This window comes from Sarcophilus harrisii, chromosome 2, assembly GCF_902635505.1.
Source record: "Sarcophilus harrisii chromosome 2, mSarHar1.11, whole genome shotgun sequence".
Classification (NCBI taxonomy): domain Eukaryota; kingdom Metazoa; phylum Chordata; class Mammalia; order Dasyuromorphia; family Dasyuridae; genus Sarcophilus; species Sarcophilus harrisii.
This window is the reverse complement of record NC_045427.1, coordinates 425,390-440,763: the sequence shown is the minus strand read 5'-3', so window position 1 is coordinate 440,763 and position 15,374 is coordinate 425,390. Positions and strand designations below refer to the sequence as shown.

The window sequence follows — 15,374 nt, the reverse complement described above, 5'->3', positions numbered from 1 at the left end:
CATGATTTTATAGCTCTTTGGACATAGATTATATCTTTTGATTATTTATCAATTGGGGAATACCTCTTTTTTAAACAATAAATTTGACTCATTCCTTATACATTTCAGAAATAAGGCTTTCGTCAGAGAAACTTCAAAATTCATTTTACAACGAGTATTGCTAACTGTATTTCCCATCTCTTTATTTTATTCTTTCTCTCCTTTCACCCTGTCCTTCCTTAAAAGTGAAAATTTTCTTAATTTTTTTTCATTTAAAGTTTCGAGTTCCAAATTTTCTTCCTCCCTCCCTTCCCCCTCTCTAAGATGGTACAAATTCAGATATAGGTTTACATGTGCAATTATGCATAACATTTCCATATTAAGCATTTTGCACAAGACTTGAATAAAAGGGAAAAAATGAAAAAGTGAAAAAATAGCATGCTTCAGTCTGTATTCAAATAATATTCGTTCTTTCTTTGGGGGTGGATAGTATGCTTCTGTGGAGATTTAAATTGTCTAACTTATAATAAAAAGGATCAAGGCAGACCTCTGAGCCAATAACACTTTATTAAAAACTTCATAGTCCCTTCTAAAAAAGTGGATCTCAGATCTTCCTTACAATCTGAGATTCTCCTTTCCTTTGGAACCTTGTTTTTATAGGACTTGGTACCTATATACAAATATACAAAATATATTTTTGCATATATGCAAAAAAACTCCAAAAACCAAAAGGATGGTAAAATACAGAATCTTATTGGTTTATAGACCTCATATAGACCAAAAATGACATTTTATCTTGCAACTTGGCTAACATTGTTTCTAGTACTTTTTTTTTAGCTGATTCTCTAAATATATCATCATCACTTGCAGAATGATACCATTGTTTCTTCATTCCCTTAATTTCTTTTTCTTCCCTTATTAATAAAACTAACATTCCTAGTATAATATTGAATAATAGTGGTGATAATGGGGAACCTTGTTTCATCCCTGATCTTATTGGAAATGCTTCTAGCTTATCCTCATTACACATAATGCTTGCTAATAGTTTTAGATAGATTCTATTTATTATTTTAAGGAAAACTCCAATTATTTTTGTCTTCTCTAGTGTTTAAATAGAAACAGGTATTGTATTTTGTCAAATGGTTTTTCTGCATCTATTGATATAATCACACGATTTCTATTAATTTGATTATCAATATGGCCAATTATGCTGATAGTTTTCCTAATACTGAACCATTCCTGAATTTTTAGTATAAATTCCACGTGGTCATAGCATATTATCCTGATAGTAACTTACTGTGATTTCTTTGCTGGTAATTTATTTAAGATTTTTGCAACAATATTCATTTAGGAAAATCAGCTTATAATTTTTTTTGTTTTGTCCTTTCCTGGTTTAGATATTGGTGCCATATTTGTGTCATAAAATGTAATTTGGTAGGTTTTTTTTAAAATCTATTTTTCTGAAGTTTATATAGTATTGTAATTGTCTTTTAAATGATTGGTAGAATTCACTTATAAATCTATCTGGCCCTGAAGATTTTTTTCTTAGAAGTTCATTAATGGCTTGCTCAATTTCTTTTTTGGGGGGGACTATTTAAGTAATTTATTTCCTCATCTGTTAATCTGAGTAATCCATATTTTTGTATGCAAACATCCATTTTGCTTAGATTATCAGATTTATCTGCGTACAATTAGGCAAAATAGCTCCAAATTGTTGCTTTAATTTCCTCTGTTAGTGATGTTTACCCTTTTCACTTTTGATTCTGGTAATTTGGTTTTCTTCTTTCCTTTTTTTAATCAAATTAACCAAAGGTTTATCTATTTTATTGTTTATTTTTCATAAAACCAACTCTTAGTTTTATTTATTAGCTCAATAGTTTTCTTATTTATTAATCTCTCCTTTGATTCTTTCTAAGCAGAGAGCCATTTAATGTTACTCTTTGGAACACAAGCTTTGTTTTTTACTTCATGGGTCTCCTCTGAAGATGAACCCCAGTCTTCTCTATTCCCATAGTTTCTATGATTGGGTTCTTTCTTCTTTCCCAGTTTTTTTCTTTCTTTTTAATGAGAAGTATTAGTGTAAGTACTTCTAATCATGGGATAAGGAAATGGTACTTCTAGCTTTACTTCAGATCACCCTTCTGGAAATGCCAATGGCTCCTGCAATTGCCAGCAGCCAGGATCATCCCTGCTCAAATGCCTCTGCACTCCCAGTGTGATGGTTCATTCTCTCCCAGGGCTGCATCTCAGCAGCACAGCTGAGTCTGGCATTCCTGATAATCTGAAGTTCACTCAATCTTTCCACATGGATTCAGCACACTGTCTGAAAAGTGAAAATTTTTGTGGTTCCTGCTGAGGCTCCAGCCAAACAGACCCACCTCCATAAGTCCCTGCTTGGTGTTTCTTTGTAGCTAGGTGGGAATTGTTTGTATTTCACATGGATTAATCCCTGGCATGAGGCCTTTCTTGGGATCTTCTCAGGTTGTAGTAGGAGGACCCCCTATTCTATCAAGTTTTCTTGGTTTTTCACCAGTCTATGTTCACCCAGAGGCTCAAATTTGTCCTGTTTGTGGGGATAATCTGGAGAGCTTGGAATTTACTAACCTATTCCATCTCCCCAGAATCCTCGTATTCAGAATCACAGATAAGATTATTAACTCTGTATTTCCCACCATCCCATTTCCCCCAAGTTAAACTTTTCTCTCCCCTTTTCATCCTTTCCCTCTTTACTAAAGGGATCATTTCTTGATCTACTCTCCTTTTTTAGCCTTATCTTTCTTAACATTTCCCCTTCTACTTCTGCCCTCCCTTCTCTTAGCCTGTCCTTTTCCTTCTACTTTCCTCTAGGGTAAGATAAATTTCTATACCAAACTAAGTATGTTATTCCTTCTTTGAGCTAAAACTGATGAGATCAAAGTTCAGCCCCCTACCCTCATTTCCTAAACTGTAGATCTTTAGTATCTCTTCATGTGATGCAATCTACCCCATTTTGCCTCTCCTTTCCTCTTATCACAGTATAATCCTTTGTCTCTTAATTTTTTAATATCTTCACCACAAAGTCAACTTTTACCCACAACCTGTTATTTTCAAAATATATACAGATAGTTCCCAACATTCACCCTTGCATAACTTTGTGTTGCAAATTTTTCTCCCTTCTTTCTCCCCATCCTCCTCCCCTAGACAGGAATACAGTAGAGGACAAACATGTGCAGTTCTTCTATATTTTTATTTCCAGAGTTATCATGTTGTACACACACACACACACACAAAAAAAATAAAAAAAAAAATGAGAAAAAAAATTAAGCAAATAACAGCAAAAAAGATGAAAATACTATGTTGTGATCCACATTCAGTCTCTACAATTCTCTTTCTGGATGCAGATGTCTCTCTCCATTACAAATCTATTGGAAATTGTCTGAATCACCTCATTATTGAAAAGAGCCATGTCCATCAGAGATGATTATCACATAATCTTGTTGTGGTTGTGTATATTTTCTTGGTTCTACTCCACTCAGCATCAGTTCTAAAATCCTGCTGATTCTTATAGAACAATAATATTCCATAACATTCATATATCATAACTTATCAGCCATTTCCCAACTGATGGACATCCATTCAGTTTCCAGTTCCTTGCCACTGCAAAAAGGGATGCTTATGTATACACATTCTAACTGGCCTAATAGAGATATAGTTCTCAAGAGTTGTAAGTATCATCTTCCCATGTAAACAGCCTAACCTTATTGAATAACGTTGGTTTTTTTCTTTTTCCTATTTACCTTTCTTTGCTTCTCTTGAGTCTTGTATTTGAAAATTTTTAGCTCTGGTCTTTTCATTAGGAAAATCTATTTTCTATTTCATTGAATAATCAAAATGTTGCCTAAAAGATTATTCTTAGTTTTGTTGGGTAGTTGATGCTTGTTCATAGGCTTTTGTAAGCCTTGTGATACTTTAACATAGAAGCTAAATAATCCTGTGTAATCCCGACTGTGGTTCCTTGATATTTGGCCACTTGCAGTATTTTCTCCTTGATTAGTTGATTCTGGAATTTGGTTATTCCTTGGTATTTTCATTTTGGGTTCTTTTTCAAAAGGTAATCTGTGGATTACTTTCAATTTCTATTTTACCTTCTAGTTCTAAGATATCCTTGATAATTTCTTGAAAGATGCTATCCAGGCTCTTTTATTTTATTTTATATTTTTTTGGCATGGTTTTCAGGTAGTCCAAACAGTCTATCTCTGCTAGATTTCCAAGGTCAGCTGTTTTCCAATGAGATGTTTTACATTTTTTTTTTTTAATCTTCTTTGGTTCTTGATGTCTCATAATCACAAATTTCCACTTGCCCAATACTAATTTTTAAGGAATGATTTTCTTCATTTAGCTTTTGTACTCTGTTCTTCATTTGGCCAATTCTACTTACTAGAGTCATTTTTTTTCAGTTAATTCCTTCCTCTTTGGAGTCAATTTTTGTTCTTCCTTTTCCAAGCTATTGACTATTGCATATCTCTTCTTTTCTTGATTTTTCTTCTACCTTTCTTACTTGATTTTTCAAATTATTTTTTGGACTCATTCAAGAAGGCTTTTTAGAAGGAGATTCCTCCTTTTCAGATTTAAAAAAGCCAAAATAGCTATGCCTAAATATAAGTGCTTGCCATTTTTGTTAAAACTTAAAATGAAATGCTTATCTCTTTTCTATCCTCATTTTTGATCAACATGTGTTTCTGACATCTTGGTGTTTGCAAAAATAGCATTTGCTAAAAAATATGGTTTAAAAAAGAGGTTAGGATGGGGGAAGAAAAAGTAAATGTATTTGGTAAAGCGAAATAAAACTTTAATTATGCACATTTTCTCTGTACTAATTTGTCACCTTTAAATTGCTAGTTAAAACACTGTAATGTTCTCTTCTCTAAAATATGATTGTTCTCTGGGAACAGATTTCTTAGGGAGCTTCTGGAGGCAGCCTTAGTTTCAGTTCAGTTCAATAATCACCTCAAATGCAGCCAGCTGTTAAATTCCAATACTTTATTGTCTCTTCCAAAATAACCTGGTTAGCTTTCCTTAGCTCTGAGAGCTTTTGTTGCTAGTCCTTTGCCTCTGCCAGCTTCAGCCTCCAGCTTCCTCTAAATCCAAAGCCTCCAGACAGCACAATGAGGTAATATCAAATGGATCTGACTCCTCCTCCAAGAGAGTGGGCTTGTGGAAGCTGACTTGTGAATCTCCTCCACTGATATCTCCCGACTGAATCCTGACTCTGAATCTCCTGGAGTCCCTAGTGGGCTCCTCCTTATATAAACTCTCTTAAAGTTGTGAACTAAGTACATAAGCATTGTCTCTATCATTTGCAGTGACTTGGCACCTTGTTTCAAGTTTTGGCCCATAACAAAACACATCAAAGCAAAAATGCATATCATTGCTATTAGTCAGAAAATAATCCAAGCTGAGATTCTATTTTATCAATGAATTGATCATTTTCAAGCAAATAACATATATTTTTTTGGACATTGTAGCATCCACCAATAATTAATTTACCATTATTTACTTCCCTTAGAAGGGATGCTCATAATACATTGTTATACATTTTGTTTCACTGAAGAAAATGAGTTCTTTTCTGTGATAGAAACCTAGATGGGGCTCATAGGACTTTTGTAGTTAAAGGCTACCCTTTGAGAAAACATCACATCACTATATAATACTATTTTAACTTACCTATGTGTACAACAATTTTTTTTCAGTTACTTCCCTAATTAAGAGTAAAGAATCTCATATTAATTCAAATGCACATCTTCTCAAAGACCAAGGTAAAGCACAGTGTGTGTGTGCATGTGCTTTCAAATTCACAATTTAGCTTCAAACTTTCTGACATGCACAGCAAAGCTAAACCATTCTTCTTAAGAAATTGTCCAATGTTCACAGTATTGGGAAATATTAACCCTTTGGTATCTGCATTGACAAACCAGCTTTTGCCCAGAGAAGGGAAACCAAAGGATATTTCCAGGAAGGAAAGCTGCTTGATCACAAGAAGGCCATGACTCATTTCTTAGATGTGTATGACTTCTAACATCCTAGGAGTTTTACCATTAAAGGTAAAATATATATATTTTATGATATCAGACTGCTTTAAGGAGTCATTATTTCTTTTTGCCACAGTTTAAATCAGTATTGGATATTAACATGAGAAAAGTCTTCCCAGTAAAGATGGCTATATAGATGATTAGATGATTCCATTCAGTATGAGGTATATTGCAATAGGGATCCTTGTAAATTGTCATATGCCAATAAAGAGTCAAAAAGACATTTTGTCTTTTTGTAAAGAAACAATAATTAAGGCTTTGCCTGAAGGTTTTACCATGTTGATTACATTCATGGATTTTCTCTCTAGTGTGGATTCTATGATGTGTTGTAAGTTTGGTCCTTTATGTAAATGTCTTGCCACGATGATTATTCTTAAGGTTTCTTTTCAGTGTGGACTCTCTTATGTTGAGTAAGATTGGATCACTGTGTGAAAGCTTTTCCATACTGGTTACACACAAAAATTTTCTTCCAGGTGTGGATTCTCTGATGTTTAATAAAACTCTGTTTACATTTAAAAGTCTTTGCACATTGATGACATGCAAAAGGTTTCTCTCAAAAGGTATGGATTCTCTAATGTAGCATAAGTATGATCTTCTGTGAAAAAGTTTTTCCATACTACTTACATTTAGTTATTCCTCAGTAAGGATTCTGTCTTTCCACATTGACTACATTCATAATTGTGCCTCTGATGTATAGTCACTCATATAAAACCTTTTTCATATTCATTAAATTTATAAGTTTTTTTTTTTTTTTTTTTTAAAGAATGTGGATTCTCTAATGCACATTAAGAATAGACCAGAGTCTGAAAGTGTTTCCACACTGGTTACACTTATAAGGTTTCTTTTCAGTATGGTTTCTTTGAGGTTCGGCAAGATTAGAACGTCACATGAAAGTCTTTCCACATTGATTGCATTCTTAAGGTTTCTCTCATGGATTCTCTGGTGTTCATTGAGTCTTTAGTGTAAAAATCTTTCTACATTGAGTACATTCATAAGTTTTCCTTGCAATGTGAATTCTCTCACGTATGGTAAGAGTCCTTTTATTTGTTCATAAGGTTTCTCTTCAGTGTGGAATACTGATGTTTAGTAAGAGTTCCCTTGCTTCCAAAAGCCATTCCACATTGGTTACATTCATAACGTTTCTCTCCAGTGTGGATTCTCTGATGTTCAGTAAGATGAGCCTTTTGTGCAAAAGTTTTTCCACACTGGTTACATTCATAAGGTTTTTCTCCAATGTGGATTCTCTGATGTACAGTAAGACTTCCCCTTTTTGTAAAAGCCTTTCCACATTGGTTACATCCATAAGTTTCCTCTCCAGTGTGATTTCTCTGATGTATAGTAAAAACTCCCTGGTTTCTAAAAGCCTTTCCACACTGGTTACATTCATAAGGTTTCTCTCATGGATTCTCTGATGTTCATTAAGATGAATTTTTAGTGTAAAAATGTTTCTACACAGAGTGCATTCATAAGGTTTCCTTTCAATGTGGATTCTCTCATGTATAGTAAGAGTGCTTTTATTTATTCATAGTATTTCTCTCTAGTGTGGATTCTCTGATGATTAGCAAGAGTTCCCTTGTTTCCAAAAGTCATTGCACACTGGTTACATTCATAAGGTTTCTCTCCGGTGTGGATTCTCTGATGTTCAGTAATAGTTCCCTTGCTTCTAAAAGCCATTCTACATTGGTTATATTCATTTGGTTTCTTGTCCAGTGTGGATTCTCTGATGTTTAATAAGATGACCCTTTTGTGAAAAAGTTTTTCCACACTGGTTACATTCATAAGGTTTCTCTCCAGTGTGGATTCTATCATGTATAATAAGATATCCTTTGCTGCTAAAAGCCTTTCCACACTGGTTACATTCATATGGTTTCTGTCCAGTGTGGATTCTCTGATGTTGGTTAAGAGTTTCCTTGAGTCTAAAAGTCCTTCCACACTGGTTACATTCATAAGGTTTCTCTCCAGTGTGGATTCTATCATGTATAATAAGATATCCTTTGCAGCTAAAAGCCTTTCCACACTGGTTACATTCATATGGTTTCTGTCCAGTGTGGATTCTCTGATGTTGGTTAAGAGTTTCCTTGTGTCTAAAAGTCCTTCCACACTGGTTACATTCATAAGGTTTCTGTCCAGTATGGATTCTATCATGTATAATAAGATATCCTTTGCTGCTAAAAGCCTTTCCACACTGGTTACATTCATATGGTTTCTGTCCAGTGTGGATTCTCTGATGTTGGGTAAGAGTTTCCTTGCGTCTAAAAGTCCTTCCACACTGGTTACATTCATAAGGTTTCTCTCCAGTATGGATTCTCTGATGTTTAGTAAGAGTTCCTTTGGTTCTAAAGGCCATTCCACACTGCTTACATTCATATGGTTTCTGTCCAGTGTGGATTCTCTGATGTTTAGTAAGATGACCCTTTTGTGAAAAAGTTTTTCCACACTGGTTACATTCATAAGGTTTCTCTCCAGTGTGGATCCTCTGGTGTTTAGTAAGAGTTCCCTTGGTTCTAAAAGCCATTTCACATTGGTTACATTCGTAAGGTTTCTCTCCAGTGTGGATTCTCTGATGTACAGTAAGATAAACCTTTTGTGCAAAAGTTTTTCCACAATAGTTACATTCATAAGGTTTGTCTCCAGTGTGGATTCTCTGATGAACATCAAGATTATTTCTTCCGAAAGCCTTTCCATATTGTTTAAAATCATAAGATTTCTCTCCAGCTTGGATTCTTTGATGGGCAGCACAGATTTCTCTCCAAGTCAAGTCACAGGAACTGTCATTCATGAATCTTTGCTTGCGAATCTCTGCCACAGAAAGACTTAGGTCTAGAGGAATTTTTTTCATTTCAAGTTTGACTACTTCTGAAAGAAACAAATATATACAAACAAATAAAAACAAATATATACAGACACCACCCACAAAAATACACACAATCCTCCAGCCTTTACTGGCAGAATATGAACTCATTTAACTAGGGAAAGGAAAAAAAAAAAAAACCCTTTAAACTTAAATGGGCATAACCAATCATTTTTAAATGTCATTAGCTCACATTCCAAGGATGACTTAATTTATAAAAAGCTCCACACATGACCATATTTTATTCTCATAACAAACCTCCGGCACAAACAAGGTCAGCATTCTTGTCATATTCACAACTCAGGCCATGAACTCAGAATGGCTAAGTGACTTGACCTAAATCCCCACCACTGAAACTAGAACATAAACCCTGTAACTGGGCATGCTCTAACTACAATTCTAGACAGATTAGAGACTCTTTCAATCCTTCCTTTTCACTTTCACTGTCTGCATTTTCAATCCTTTCTTCACTGATACAATGCCATTTGTATGTAACCAATGTGGAATGGCTTTTAGAAACAAGGAAGCTCTTACTAAGCATCAGAGGATCCACACTGGAGAGAAACCTTATAAATGTAACCAGTGTGGACACTGGTACACATATTCTAAATATTCAAGTTCTTTCATGGTCTTTTCTACCTGTAAACATAATGTAATTTCCTTGTAATTCACTTTTTATTTTACTTTTTCTGTTGCAGTATCAGAGAGCATGTGAAGACTATCAACATTGTTTTTTTGTATTTACCTGACGCATGAGATATTGCTCTGACCTATTAATTTTTTGGTATAGCCATTTCTTATTTATTTTTTAAAAAAATCTTTAAATATCTTTGCTCAGTAAAATAAAAGTTTTTGTAACAAGCATAACTTTAAAAAATGCATGGCATTTCTCATGTCTGAACATATGTGTCTCATACGGGAATTTAAATTTATCAGTCTTTTATAAGGAAGTGGACAGCATGATTCACTATTGGTGCCCTTGTACCCCTTTCCACTTAGAGATTCACAAACGTCTTGAAGGATTGAGATAAATGGTTCAAGGGATTTCAGTTTAAAATTTGTCAATGGCAGGAAGGCAGTGGCAATAAGTGGTAAATAATTGTCCATTTTGTTTACAATGATATTTATCCTCTGGGATAAAGCATATGCATGTTTCAAACATGACAGGTTTCTTTCTATAATGATTAGAGACCATCATCATCAGGTATATGCTGCTTTTGGGGATCATGCAGTAATTACATCAGACTACTTCTAAGTGCAACATAGTCTTTCAATTTCTCAACTAGCCATCCATGTGTAAATGGTCACAGGCATAAACAGACCCACACTTTCTGTCTTGTCACGGCATATTAGTTCTCTCAGTGCCTTGTAATTACAGCTCATCAAACCTGTAATCACCAGATCAAGATGTTTAAGTTTCCATTCTTACCACAGAGAAAACAGGCTCTTCGAAAACCATGGTAAATAAACATGGGCAGTAGAGAGTACCATGAAAGGATAATGGATCACCAACACCATTCTGCAAGAACAGACCTTAAATTGCCACTCTTGACTCAGGTAAGATTTTCTGATTTGAATTTATCTTCTACTTCTGTAACAATTTTTTTATCTGGCAGTTTCTCAAAGGAATTGGTTGGCTACATAGGTTAAGTCATTCAGTAGTTTCAGTGAGTTTAGCTATTGTGCCAGTGGTAGAATAACAAAAGTTATGTCTGGTGAAGTTCTGTCCTTTCAAAGATTGCTTTGTATATAAGTATTTAAAAAAAAATTTTAAAGGCAGTATGTACATTTGATCTTCAAATACATTTGTCATTGGATGCATTCTTATGAGCCAAACATACAATACACACACACACACACACACCAAACCAAACCAAACACCTTTTGCTGGTTAGAGAGAGAAAAAGAATGAATTTCCATCTCTCAGGAACAAGTTTGTTCAGTTCTTCCATTTTCCCATGTCACACGTGTGTGGCATTTTCAAGATAGTGCAGTGGTTAGAATGCTGTGCCTTGAGTCAGGAAGACCTGAATTCTGTTCCTACCTCAAAAACTTTTGAGTACTCTGACTGTAGGCAAGTAATAGGGTCTCTGCATCAGTTTCTCTATCACTAAAATATAGTATAATATGATCAGTTACTGCTTTTCAAACCATCTCTTTGTGAAGTAGATTCTGAGCTCTGTGACAACAGACACTATTTTTTGCCTTCCTTTGCATACTCAGGACTTAACACAGTGTCCAAAACAGAAGATGTTCAATCAATGTATCAGCAAGGGACTCTGACTGGGGCCCTTGCTGATAGTAGGCCACAGCTCACCTTCTGTTGTGAAGAAGAATAAAAGAAGGTGCCCTAAAGATTGTCTGCTTACTCAACCTTGGCCTTCTTACTGTGGCAGGTGGGGTCAAAATCCACATACAAAATACAAACACTTCTGCAAAGCCAAAAACCTTGTTATTCCCATGTTCCAAAAGAGGATAAGCTTATAATTCTGTGTGACTTTAATGCCAGAGTAGGCTCAGAGTCTTGGGAGGAATGGCATTGGAAATAGAAGACTTAATGTCAACAGATTAGAGCACTTCTGTGGGAGGAAACAGTTTGTTGTTAACTTGGGAGGTAAATTGAGTCAAGGCACAGTTGGCAAGAGTAGAGCAGATGAGGAGTGGGCAGCTTTCAGAGATTTAGTGTCCAGTACTGCATTTACTCATCTGTCAGAATACTTGCAAACATCAAGATTGGTATGATGAAAAAAAAGAGGAAATTCAAAAGCTGCTACATGAAAAACAAGAAATCCACAGGGATTTCCAGCAGGATAGTTCATCGATCTCTAAGAAGGCAACATTTAATTCCATCTAAAACAAAGAGCAAGCAAAGCTCGAAGAGAAGCAGGATTCTTAGCTCAATAAGAAGGCAACGAAATTCAGTTTTATGTTGATAACAATCCAAAGTACTTTTTTGATGTCCTGAAGGTCAATTGTGAGGTATGTATGGTGTATATCAGCTACTCAGTGCTGATGGAACCACAATGATAAGGATAGAGCACCAGCCCTGAAGTCAGGAGGACCCGAGTTCAATATGTCCTCAAACATTTCCTAGCTGTGTGACCATGAGCAAGTCACTTAAACCCAATTGCCTCAGGAAAAAAAAATAATACGATCCTACAGAGAAGGGCTGAACTCTTCCAAACAATATAACATTATCAGTCCTGAAGCCATTTACCATATAACCCAAGTTGAAGTCATTTCTTCCCTAACTGAAGTTCCAATTCAAGAAGAAATTTTCAGTGCTATTGAGCCCCTTTAATGTGGCAAAGAATCTGGTACTGCTTCTATTCCAGCTGAGATCTGCAAGGTATGGAGTCCATTGCTCCTACAAAAGGTAATTGAGATTTTCTGGGGTTTATGGCAAGAGAAGGTTATACCCAGGAGTTCAAGGATGCTTCCATTTTCCATCTCTTTAAAGGTAAAGGGAATTGATAGTTTTGTGACAATCATAGTAGGGTCTCTCAGTCATTTTTTAGCAAGATCCTTGTTAGAGTGCCCCTCAACAGACTGATCCTTCACGTGGAAGATGGTCATTTATCTGAAGCCATTGTAGCTTCAGAAAGGGCAAAATTGCCCAGCAACTCCAGAAGAACTGCCAGGAGCAGAAGAGATGTATAAGTGACATTTGTAGATCTGGACAAGGCTTTTGATACTGCCAAGGGTTTATAAGAAATTATATCAAAATTGGGTTGTCTAGAAAAAAATCATCAGTATTGTACATCAGTTTCATGATGGCATGTTTGCCTGGGCTCTGAATAAAAGATGATTCTCTTGTGCTTTCCCAATCACCAATGTAGTAAAACAAGATTGTGTGCTTGCTCCCATGCTTTTTTTCCCCTCAGTTTTATTTTTATTTTTTAAAATAATAACCTTTTGTTTTCAAAATATATGCAAGGATAATTTTCAACACTCACCCTTTTTCTCCCTCCCTTCCCCCACCCACTCCCCTAGACATCAAGAAAACCAATATGTTAAACATCCCATGCTTTTTCCACATATTTTCAGCCGTATTATCCAAAACTTTCAGGGAAGATAAACAGGGCAGTTTATCAAGCTCAGTTAAGGCACTGATGGTAAATTCTACAATTTTTAGAAGACTGGAGAGGGTGGAGGGAGTGCTGGTGCCTGATTTTTTGTTTGCAGATGATTGTGCATTCAATGAAGCCTCTGAAGCTGAGGTGCCACAAAAGTACAGATCCATTCTTTGCTGCTTGTGCTAATTAACACCCAGAAAACCTAGGTCCTTCACCAGTCAGTATCACACCATCCATCTGAAGAACCATCACTTATGGCAAATGCAGATTTGAATGCTGTGGATAAGATCAACTACCTTGGCAGTGTGCACACAGATAATGAGATTAGCACCCACATTGTCAGAATTAGTTCGCGTTTGGAGAGGAGAGCTATTAGACTGACTACCAAAGTGAAGATCTACAGAGCCCTTGGGCTGATCCCATTGCTGTATGCCAGTGAAATCTGGACAGTCTACCAGCGCCATGCCAGGAAACTGAATCGCTTCCATTTGAATTGTTTCAGGAAGATCACCTAGTGAGATAAGGTACCAGACAATGAGGTCCTTTCTTGAATTAATCTGCCAAGCATTGCAGAGAGCACAGCTCTGCTAGACAGATCATGTTCAAATGCCTAATGTACGCTTGCCTAAAAGAATATTTTTTTGGAGAACTCACACAGGGCACAAGCTCACAAAGTACTTAAAAGAAGGGATGCAAGGACACTCTCAAAGTATCTTCTTAAGAACTTCGGATTCGATTGTGGGATAGCGGAGACACTGGCCCAGGACTGCCCAGCATGCCTTTATCAAAGAAGGGCTGTGCTGAGCAAAGCAGAAATAAATTAGTCCAGAAACATGAGACATGCAAATGTAGAATCTGAACCCAAATGTTCACGTGGACTTTTTGTGCCTCACCTGTGGTAGAGCATTCTGAGCTCATACTGGTCTGATCAGCCACAGTTGGACACAATATACCTTAACTCTAACATAATGACGTCATTTTTGATCCAACAACACGATGGGTCTCGCTGCCTCGTGTCTCTCCCCCTCCTCCCCACTTATCCAGTCCATGTTCTGAACGCGTTCCCCTGACCATGTCAGCGCTCACTCACCAACCCCGTGGCTCCCCAGCAAAAACGTCAAATACAAAATCCTCTCTGGGCTGTTAGACCTCCGCATCATCTTCCCTCTCCTACTCTTCTGGTCTTCTTTCACTCCATTTCCCCCCTAGAGGCTAAAATCCAGTGGTATGAGCCTCCCTTCTGTTCTGAGATCAGGACACTTCACCTGCTGACTCCATGGGGGTTCCTCCCTATCCTTGTTGCCTAGAACTCTCCCCCAGCTTCCCTGGAGCCCCAGCTAGAGCTTCCACCACAAGCCTTTCCCAGTCCTCAATTTTAGGGCCTTCCCTCTCTTGGCCAGCTCCAACACATAATGTGTCTTGTAGTCATAGCTCTCATAAACCTGGTTTCACCTAACCTGGACAGCTGCTCCTCAGGCCTTCTTGCTCCAGGATCCACGCGGCTTCCCTTTGCTCAAAATAGGAGATCACATCTTCTCTGGGAACTGGAAGCCCTGGGCAGGGGAATCGGTCAGGGATGAGAATAGAGTGACATTTGTAGATCTGGCCAAGGCTTTTGATACTGCCAAGGGTTTATAAGAAATTATATCAAAATTGGGTTGTCATTTAGTTCTCTTCAGGGAAAGAAGTATGTTTCCAGAGGCATTCCTTTTTGAAAATCCCTCCATTATGTTCTCCCCTAGTAATGTCTCCTGACCCATTAGCGCTTGTAATGTTGTCACCCCAACCTGGAAGGTTGTACAGTCTGTTCTGAGAAACAGCCAAACTCTCTGCCCCCCCCATCCTGTGAGGCTCTGTTCTGGTTCCTAACCCCCACAGTGGGCAAAAGTTATTTGGCCTTAAGCCCCAGCTACAGGGAGGTGAAGAGCTGTCCTTGGCCCTGCCCCCTACCCTGCTCCTCCCTGAAAGCTAGATAAACCTGATGTTCTCTTTACTCAGGGAGTGTTTGCCTCTTTTTTTTTTTTTTTTTTTTTTTTTTTGAGGGGGGGTGTGGTCTCCTGCGGGTGAACTCAAGAAACCCTCATTTGTCCAAATTCTCTTCTCTGCTAGTTGGGCTACACTGGGGCAGGTGAGCAAGGAGCACAGGGTGCTTCTCAGGGCTCCTGAAGGATAGTTTCCTAAGCATTTATTTTAGGAACTTTGGGGAGATGATGGAAGCAGTTTGGAGTCAGAAAATTTGGCCTTAGTGCAGCTTTTTATGAGAAGGATGGACTCATTGTAGAGTTTCCATTTTCTCGAAATCAGAGGCAGTTGGTTGTACAGTGGGAAGAGTAGACAGGAAAAGCTAGGTTTAAATCTGGCTTCAGACAGGTACTAGCTGTGTGATCTGAACAAGTCACT

At 37.1% G+C, this 15,374-nt stretch overlaps 1 protein-coding gene across 1 annotated transcript in view; it reads right to left on the bottom strand.

Moving 5' to 3' along the window:
- Positions 1-3,550: 3,550 nt before the first annotated feature.
- The window catches only part of LOC100921915 (zinc finger protein OZF-like), a 52,132-nt gene continuing 40,308 nt past the window's right edge, over positions 3,551-15,374 (bottom strand). The window contains exons 4-5 of the mRNA XM_031949544.1: positions 14,432-14,527; positions 3,551-8,903 (exon numbers count right to left, since the gene is read on the bottom strand). Coding sequence (XP_031805404.1) covers positions 7,738-8,903; positions 14,432-14,527 — 1,262 coding nt within the window. The 3' untranslated portion in view covers positions 3,551-7,737. The remainder of the gene's footprint in view (positions 8,904-14,431; positions 14,528-15,374) is intronic.